Source organism: Podarcis liolepis (assembly GCF_965112155.1).
Source record: "Podarcis liolepis genome assembly, chromosome: 1".
Lineage (NCBI taxonomy): Eukaryota > Metazoa > Chordata > Lepidosauria > Squamata > Lacertidae > Podarcis > Podarcis liolepis.
In genome coordinates, this window is record NC_139554.1 from 62,624,024 (window position 1) to 62,634,052 (window position 10,029).

Here is a 10,029-nt window from a genome sequence, read left to right on the forward strand (position 1 = left end):
AGGAACAATGGAAAACGTAGCTCTACTTTCCTCATGTCGCTGGATGCTGCTGTGCATTCTCACAGTAGTACCTAAATGGAACTCCATTTTCCATGGCTTAACCAAACAGAGGCTCTGTTACCTCTGGACCCCTTCCTCCTATACCATGCCCCACTTTAGTAAATAATGGGGACTCCAGGAAAGCTCCAAATTAGGACAGGTCAGGGTTCTATCCCTGCTGGTTTGAAAGGATTGAAGGCATGATAGCTGACACACACAGTCATTAGTCAGCCCTACTCCTTACTGCTACTGCCACAGTCATGGGCAGAAAGCACTGATTTCCTTCCAAAGTCTTGCAGATAAAGGTGATTAGTAGTCTTACCTGTAGGAACATCAAGTGAGCAGAAATAAGTGCTTGGGCAGTTTTATATTCACTTAACCCAATGTTTTACAGTATGATTAGACTTAAGAGTCTTTTATAAAGCTCCCCATAATTTTTGCACCATAAACATACCCAGTGTCTTAGTTTTAATTAGAGTAATTGCAACTGCCTGAATACAATTGCCCCCACATTTTTCAGGAGCAATTGCAAAAATCGAATCAAGCAGCTGTATAATGGCTATTGGTCAGCAAGCCCATTCATTACCCTTATTAGCCAGCTTTGTTTTGTGTTTGCACTGAAATGGCATCTCTCCTGCCAGGAAATAGAGATAAAGTAATGGCACATACTTATCTGTGCATATGACGGATGATCTAGGCCTGATCCAGATTTCATTATAAGTATTATAACCATTTGCCACTGGAGCAATACTGGTAGAAAACAGGTGTAAAACTGTACTGAGTCAGAACCTTTTTCAATTTTTAAAAAAATCTAGTCCAGCCCATCCTGAAGGCCTAGGGTGTGGTTTGCAATAGGCAAAAGCAAAGCTAATTCAGAGATGAAATGATTTTTTTAAAAATAAAAATGTAAGGTAAAGGTAAAGGGACCCCTGACCGTTAGGTCCAGTCGTGACCGACTCTGGGGTTGCAGCGCTCATCTCGCATTATTGGCCAAGGGAGCCGGCATACAGCTTCCGGGTCATGTGGCCAGCATGACTAAGCCGCTTCTGGCGAACCAGAGCAGCGCACGGAAACGCCGTTTACCTTCCCGACAAAGCGGTACCTATTTATCTACTTGCACTTTGACGTGCTTTTGAACTGCTAGGTTGGCAGGAGCAGGGACCGAGCAACGGGAGCTCACCCTGTCACAGGGATTCGAACCGCCGACCTTCTGATCGGCAAGTCCTAGGCTCTGTGGATTAATCCACAGCGCCACCCGCGTCCATAAAATAAAAATGTAGTCCACAACAATAAACTGATGACTATGAAAGGGGACATTTCTAGATCGGTGCCTGTTATAACGTGGCATTAATTTCTTACAGATTCAGTTACTCCATTGTATAAAACAGACTCCTACTGGGGGAGAAAGTGAAGTTGTGGATGGATTTCATGTAGCAAACAAGCTTAAGGAACAAAACCCTCAAGCCTTCCAAATCCTGACCTCCACCTACGTGGACTTCACAGATATTGGGGTTGATTACTGCGATTTCTCCATGCAGTCCAAACAAAAAATTATAGAGTAAGTAACAAAGTAGCATCTGATTATACCGTACCAATCTCATCCTGTACTGATGGCACTGCCTAGCTGTTTAATCTTGAATTACAGGCAACAGCTATCATTGTGCACCATTTCAGTAACAAAAAGTGAGCTTGCCATCTTGTGGACAAGAAAAAAACAGCAGCTTTTTCAAAAAAAAGTCTGTACTATTAGATGTATCACATTGTAATATACTTTGGTGGGGAGAGTTGCGGGGTTGGGGGGGAGGGGAAATTTATCTTTATATCTTTAATTCTGCTTTTTGTTACCATACCCCTTAGCAAAGCACTGCATGGTAGTGAAGAACTGCTGCTATGGGAGCCTTATAAGATGACGCAATTTCAAATAATTACGAATTATGTTTTCTTACACCAAACCTGTTGAAATAGTTTCAGGACATCACATTTTTCTCCCTATGTATATATCTCAACAGTGTGGATGAGAAAGGGGAAGTTGTTCGTATCAACTTCAACAATGCAACCAGAGACACAGTATTTGATATACCTGTTGAAAAAGTAAAGCCATTTTATGCTGCTCTCAAGGACTATGTTGATTTATTAAACAGCAAAGATAATAAATGCATCTACAAAATGAAACCAGGTAAGTAAAGTAACTGCATAATAAGCCAAAATGCTTTCAGTAGCAAGAATAGCAATTTTCTTATGCAGGAGTGAAGAATCTACCAATTGTGGTTTCTCTCAGTTTCCCTTTTTTTTTTTTTTTAGTCTTAAATGCAGTTCATTGCATTTCCTCAATAGGTTGCAATTAAAAAAAAGTCCTCTCCAGAATTCACCAGCATTTTAGTGCATATTTCTCCTAATATACACATTTGCATGCAATTTTGACTTACATACATTTTTTGCAATGAATTTCTCTTGCATTTTTATGTCATTTTCACCGATATATACAGTTTTGTTCACATTCTCTTGAGAGAATTGAATCCCAAAAATAGGTTGAATTTTGAAAGAGATTTTTTTTCCAAATTGATTTTTTTTTCATGAAATGGGAAAATTCACCTTAAAAATGTGAACTGCACTGAATTTCTCCAACATTCCTACTCTTGGGTCTGCTCAAAACTATATTGTCATTCTTCTCTAGCTATGTAGCGACTGGTGTGTGTGTGTGTGTGTGTTCCCCTTTCTTTTCCTTCTTTGGATGTTATTTGGCTAGTGCAATAAAATCCAACAAATTTGTATTATTTATATATGCATTGCCACATCAATTTTAAAAAATGCCTTGATGGGGTTTCACTAACACAAAACATTGTCAGCTATGAGCAGGATTGACCCACTCATGAGGTAACCGCTTCAGGTGGCAGAATCCACAGGGGCAGCAGACCCCAATGCTGATATTTATCCTCCCTTCCCCCACAGTTCCTGATGTAGATCTTCCCTCACCCTTGTTTCCCTAGTAGGGAGGGAGGCACCATTTTGTGGTTCACCTCAGGTGCCAAAATGTCTTGGGCCGGCCTTCTCCTGGTCTCTCACTTCTCCTGGTCTATCACATTTTCGAAAACTCTATACATGTTTACTACTAATTGTATTCTAAAACGTACCCTTCGTCATATTTATAGGTGAAATAGTAGTGTTTGACAACTGGCGTTTACTTCACGGTCGGCAGAGTTACGAAGCAGGAACAGAGATATCCCGTCACCTTGAAGGGGCTTATGCAGACTGGGATGTGGTGATGTCAAGGCTCCGAATTTTGCGAAAGAACGTTCTGAGCAGAAAGTAACCCTTGAAAGTTTGACTACTGGGGACTTGCAGCCTGAGCAGGTGTGGGGTAGCCTTCAACGGATCCACTAGGTTTTCAGTGTTCTCAGGGAATTCCTGGCTGTCTTAGCTCTTGCTCCCCTGTTAAAACAAGGTTGACGTGAGTGGTTAGCATAACATCATGTAAACGGCTTTTCCCGCTGACAACAGCCTGGCCAAACTTCCTATTTTTCCCAGAGATTTATGGGCAAGGAAGCAACTAGGATGACCGGGCAGAAGTGGTGAAGAATTTGCAACAAGTATTGGAGCCCATCTGAAAGCTTATGCTTTGCCAATGATGTTGCCAAAGAAACCAGAATGGGCAGGGGGCTTTCTGGTAATGGTGTCTACTTTGTGGAATACCCTTCCCATTTAAGTCCACATAGTTATATCACTGCTGCTCTGTAAGCAAAGCTGTTTTGTTTCAGCAGGCTTTTGAAGGGTACTGTTCACTGTTTTCATCTGGCTTTGTCTTTTATACTTTTTAAAATGTTTCATTGATTTGGGTGGGTTTTTAAAAAAATAAACGTTGATTTTTCTTGTGTTAACCATTGTGAGTTTACTGTTTATTATTATTCTAAACTTCTTACAGACAGAAAGACAGGCTAAAAATGGTGTTGATGACAACGGTATCAACCACCACCACCAGTTATCAGGTTTTTACAATAGTAATAAGTATTTTGCCTGCTACATGGAGAGCAACACGTTTTATCTTCTGCTACATGGAGAGCAACACGTTTTATCTTCTAATCAAGTCCCAAAAGATTATCTGAAAGGCAAACTGATACTGCTTTTCTTTTAAAATAGTAACAATAAACAAGCACAGAGTGATGCTGGCATTCTTTTAAACCCAGTTCGTATTAATGTTTCTTTGCTGGATGAAACTGAGAGCCTGTGCCTTGCTCTTGTTACTGAAGTGGACTTAGAAGAATTAGGGTGAATTGTTTTTGTTGTACTGACTCTGGTTGTTTTCATTCTAGCCCTGTTGACCAATATTGGTCCAGAATTGCGGTGGGGGCAGATGTTATAGGCGAAGGGGATCGAGATATGGATATGCTCGTACCCCTTCCAATCTGCGCCCCATCCCGAGAGACGAGGGTAGGGTGAGCAAGGATTACTCACCTCCTTCACTGGTGTTGTGCAATGCCAGGTCTATAGGCAACAAAACCGCTACCCTGCGAGATTTCTTTATCTCGCAGGGAGTTGACCTGGCTTGTGTGACGGAGACCTGGGTGCGCGAAGGGGTAACTGTTACCTTACGAGAGATGGCGCCCCCGGGTTTCTCCGTCCTCCACCAGTCACGGACTGTGGGCCGGGGGGGAGGGGTGGCAGTATTAATCCGGGAAGATTGTTCTTTCAGGGCTCTACCATCGCCATCGATCCCCGGCATTGAATGTGTTGGCCTAGTGTGGGGCTCCGAGGAGAGCTTGGCTGTCTGGCTGGTGTACCGGCCACCTAGCGCACCAGCAGCCACCCTGTCAGGCCTGCTGGAGGCGGTGGCCGGCTGGGCCTTGGAGTTCCCTAACCTATTGGTATTGGGAGACTTCAACTTCCACGCTGATGCCACTCCCTCCTCACAGGCTCTGGACCTGGTGTCTTCCATGGCGACACTAGGGCTCTCCCAGTTTGTTTCGGGCCCCACACATCAAGCAGGCCACACGCTGGATTTGTTCTTTGGCGCCGGTATAGATGTGATCATGTCTCCTTCGATGAAGGTGCCATGGTCTGATCACTACGCTCTGAAAGCCAGGATTGACTTTCCACCCCCACCCTGCTTAGGTGGCGAGCCGATTTGGGCTCGCCCGCAGAGGCTGATGGACCCGGATAGATTCCGTCAAGCCTTGCGGGACCTTACTCCCCCTGGCGACTCATTGACTGAGCTTGTTGAGGGCTGGAATACCCAGCTCCTGGCAGCCATCGATGAGATCGCACCTAAGCGCCCTCTGCGACCCCGCAGAAACCGGGCTCCCTGGTTTACCGAGGAGCTTCGGAAAATGAAGCGGGACCTCAGACGGCTAGAGCGAGTATGGCGGGGTGCCCGTGACGGAGCCTCAAGAACATCTTATAGGGTTTTTATGAAAACCTATGAGATGGCAGTGAAGGCTGCTAAGAAGTCTTACTTCTCGGCCTCCATTGCATCCGCTAGCTCTCGCCCGGCACAATTATTTAGTATAATTCGGTCTTTAACGTCCCTTGAAGGACAGCCAAATTTAAATAACAATCTGACACACAGCTGTGAGGCATTTGCGAGCTTTTTTGCGGAGAAGGTCCTGATGCTCCGCCATGACCTCCCTGCCAATTTGGATACAATAAAGGAACTGGAGGCCCCTCGACTGTCCTCGGGTCCAGTATTGGACCACTTTGACCGGATATCTCCAGCCGATGTGGACAGATTCCTCCAAGCTGGAAAGCCCACCACCTGTCCTCTTGACCCGTGCCCGTCATGGCTGATTAGAGCGTGTCCAGACGAGGTGCGGGGCCCCCTGGGGGATATCATCAACTTGTCCCTTGGCACCGGGATATTCCCAGGGGAACTGAAGGAGGCGGTGGTGCGTCCGCTCTTAAAGAAAACATCATTAGATCCCTCAGATCTATCCAATTACCGCCCGGTCTCGAATCTTCCATTCCTGGGTAAGGTGATTGAGAGAGCAGTTGCTGAACAGCTTGGTAGGTTTCTGGATGAAACATCTGCTCTAGACCCATTCCAGTCCGGCTTCCGCGCTGGTCATGGGACCGAGACGGTTCTGGTCGCCCTAACAGATGATCTCCGCAGGCAGCTGGATCGAGGCGGGTCAGGGCTGCTGATTCTTCTAGATCTGTCAGCAGCCTTTGACATGGTCGATCACGAACTTCTGGACCACCGCCTTGCCGACGTGGGGATCCAGGGCACAGTCCTTCAATGGCTGCGCTCGTTTCTCTCTGGTCGGGGACAGAGGGTGGCGCTTGGGGGGGAATTGTCATCACGCCACTCCTTGGTGTGTGGAGTGCCTCAGGGTGCAATTCTCTCCCCGATGCTTTTTAACATCTTTATGCGCCCCCTCGCCCAGCTTGTCCGGAGTTTTGGGCTGGGTTGCCATCAGTATGCTGATGACACCCAACTCTATCTGTTGATGGATGGCCATCCTGACTCGGCCCCAGACACGCTGACCAGATGTCTGGAAGCGGTGGCTGGATGGTTACGTGGGAGCCGGTTGAAGTTAAATCCTTCGAAGACAGAGGTCCTCTGGCTGGGGCGGGACGATATGGGATCGAGGGGGCAACTCCCATCTCTTGCGGGGGTGCAATTAGTGCCAGCACCGTCCGTTAAGAGTTTGGGTGTAATCTTCGATACCTCCCTCTCTATGGAGTCGCAGATTACAGCTATAACAAAGGCGGCATTTTTTCATCTCCGCCAAGCTAAGCAGTTGGCCCCTTATCTCTCTCGTCCTGACCTAGCCACTGTGATCCATGCGACGGTCACCTCCAGACTGGATTATTGTAACTCGCTCTACGTGGGGCTGCCCTTGAGACTGACCCAGAAACTCCAGCGGGTGCAGAATGCCGCGGCGAGACTCCTTATGGGGTCTTCGCTGCGAGAGCACATTCATCCGGTATTATACCAGCTGCACTGGCTCCCGGTGGAGTACAGGATCAGGTTTAAGGTGCTGGTTTTAACCTTTAAAGCCCTATACGGCCTAGGACCCTCGTACCTACGGGACCGCCTCTCCTGGTATGCCCCACAGAGAAACCTACGGTCTGCAAATAATAACATCCTCAAGGTCCCAGGCCTCAGAGAGGTTAGGCTGGCCTCAACTAGAGCCAGGGCCTTCTCGGCTGCGGCTCCAAACTGGTGGAATGCTCTGTCACAAGAGACTAGGGCCCTGCGGGACCTGACATCTTTCCGCAGGGCCTGCAAGACAGAGTTGTTCCGCCAGGCTTTTGGTCAGGGCACAGCCTGACTCCCTCCTCTGGCAACCTGCACAGAATTTTGTTTAATCGGTTGCCATCAATTTGATTTTAACTAATTTTTATAATGAAATATTTTTAGAATGTGTTATTATTTGATTGTTTATTTGATTGTTGTTAGCCGCCCTGAGCCCGGCTTTGGCTGGGGAGGGCGGGATATAAATAAAAATTATTATTATTATTATTATTAATTGCAATCCCTTGTTCACTCTGTTTTTTTAAAAGAGAGACATCCAGATGATGTCATTGCTAGTCCACTACATGCCAATGTTTTCTGAGTGGTCCTCCTGGTTTAGTTTTAAGGCCTGATTTGCAGTGGTTCCCCCCCCCCCAACATGTAACAGAATTGAAGAGCTAGCCTTTTATGGACAGACTAGCAAATAACAACTGATACTCCCAGCAAGGGGTGGGTCTATGACATTACTATGGTAATGTGCTTGGAGATTCCTGACTGGACTGCCAACTGGTGCTCTTTCTCCATTACTTCTAAAAAGGCAGGCAACCACCTCCATCTCAGCCTCCTCAGTGGCTCTGCACTTCTTCATGCCTCATAATGGAGGCATCCCACAGCCGGAGGTTCTGTCATAAAAAGAGCCCTTTCCAGCCCCCCCCCCCTTCTAGGTTCTGCCTTTTGTAAATTGGCCACACACACAACCTCTTGTTGACACTCTGTCAGCCACCGAGAGAAACACTGCCACTTCTGGGAAGGCCTCAGTTTCCCTCCCTGGAAAATCACTGAAATTAGAGCAGGGGGTGCATTTTGGCTCACTTTCTTCACTCAAAAGAAAGATAATAATAATAATAATAATAATAATAATAATAATAATAATAATAATAAATTTTATTTATATCCCGCCCTCCCCAGCCGAAGCCGGGCTCAGGGCGGCTAACAACACTAAAATAGTGCAACATTATAAAAACATCATAAGAATTAATTAAAATCAAAATTGATGGCAACCATAAACTAAAGTATTGTAAAGATTGCCAAAGGAGGGAGTCAGGCTGTGCCCTAACCAAAGGCCTGGTGGAACAGCTCTGTCTTGCAGGCCCTGCGGAAAGATGTCAAGTCCTGCAGGGCCCTTGTCTCTTGTGACAGAGCGTTCCACCAGGTTGGAGCCGCAGCCGAAAAAGCCCTGGCTCTAGTTGAGGCCAGCCTAACCTCTCTGTGGCCTGGGACCTTCAAGATGTTTTTATTTGAGGACCGTAAGTTCCTCTGTGGGGCATACCAGGAGAGGCGGTCCCGTAGATACGAGGGTCCTAGGCCGTGTAGGGCTTTGAAGGTTAAAACCAGCACCTTAAACCTGATCCTGTACTCCACCGGGAGCCAGTGCAGCTGGTATAGCACCGGATGAATGTGATCCCGCAGCGAAGACCCCGTAAGGAGTCTCACTGCGGCATTCTGCACCCGCTGGAGTTTCTGGGTCAGTCTCAAGGGCAGCCCCACGTAGAGCGAGTTACAATAATCCAGTCTGGAGGTGACTGTCGCGTGGATCACAGTGGCTAGGTCAGGGCAAGAGAGGTAAGGAGCCAACTGCTTAGCTTGGCGGAGATGAAAAAATGCCGCCTTTGTTATAGCTGCAATCTGCGCCTCCATGGAGAGGGAGGTATCGAAGATTACACCCAAACTCTTAACGGACGGTGCTGGCACTAATTGCACCCCCGCAAGAGATGGGAGTTGCCCCCTCAATCCCATATCGTCCCGTCCCAGCCAGAGGACCTCTGTCTTCAAAGGATTTAACTTCAACCGGCTCCCACGTAACCATCCAGCCACAGCTTCCAAGCATCTGATCAGTGTGTCTGGGGCCGAGTCAGGATGGCCATCCATCAACAGATAGAGTTGGGTGTCATCAGCATACTGATGGCAGCCCAGCCCAAAACTCCGGACAAGCTGGGCGAGGGGGTGCATAAAGATGTTAAAAAGCATCGGGGAGAGAATCGCACCCTGAGGCACTCCACACACCAAGGAGTGGCGGGATGACAGTTCCCCCCCAAGCGCCACCCTCTGTCCCCGACCAGAGAGAAACGAGCGCAGCCATTGAAGGACTGTGCCCTGGATCCCCACGTCGGCGAGGCGGTGGTCCAGAAGTTCGTGATCAACCATGTCGAAAGCTGCTGACAGATCTAGAAGAATCAGCAGCCCCGACCCGCCTCGATCCAGCTGTCTACGAAGATCATCTGTTAGGGTGACCAGAGCCGTCTCGGTCCCATGACCAGCGCAGAAGCCGGACTGGAATGGATCCAGAGCCGATGTTTCATCCAGAAACCTACCAGATGAAAACCCGTTGTGATCCACTGAGTACTGCTGCTGCACTTCCTCTGTTTATTTCATTTATTGTTTTGAAGCATTTTTGCCCTGCTCTTTTGCCATAAAATCAATCTAAAAGGCAAGAGGAAAACAAGCAAACAGCAGTACCAATTCTTAAAGTTAGAGGGAGAGGAGGAGCCAAAAGGAGCTGGTTTCTCAGCAGAGCCAGTCGAATGGCATTGCTCTCCATCTCCCAGTCTATTTCAGCCTGATGGAATAGCAGCAGTGCATGATGGGGGTGGAAGGATGGGGACAGAGCAGCGGCAGAAGTAGCAGTGCCTTCTCAACAGAGGAGATGCTGCATTCATCAGGACGGATGGAACGAGACAACAGCATAATTGGAGGACCTCTGTGTTGGTGGCATAGTGACATCCTAAAAGTATATGTGAATGTGCAGGAAAATGAGGATGCCA

The 10,029-nt window shown here is 47.3% G+C and overlaps 1 protein-coding gene across 2 annotated transcripts in view; it reads left to right on the forward strand.

The window, feature by feature from the left end:
- The window catches only part of BBOX1 (gamma-butyrobetaine hydroxylase 1), a 36,140-nt gene extending 32,226 nt beyond the window's left edge, over window positions 1-3,914 (forward strand). For both annotated transcript variants that reach the window (XM_083464865.1, XM_083464864.1), the window contains exons 6-8: window positions 1,401-1,597; window positions 2,049-2,215; window positions 3,189-3,914. In XM_083464865.1, coding sequence (XP_083320991.1) covers window positions 1,401-1,597; window positions 2,049-2,215; window positions 3,189-3,349 — 525 coding nt within the window. In that variant the 3' untranslated portion in view covers window positions 3,350-3,914. The remainder of the gene's footprint in view (window positions 1-1,400; window positions 1,598-2,048; window positions 2,216-3,188) is intronic.
- The last annotated feature ends 6,115 nt before the right edge of the window (window positions 3,915-10,029 follow it).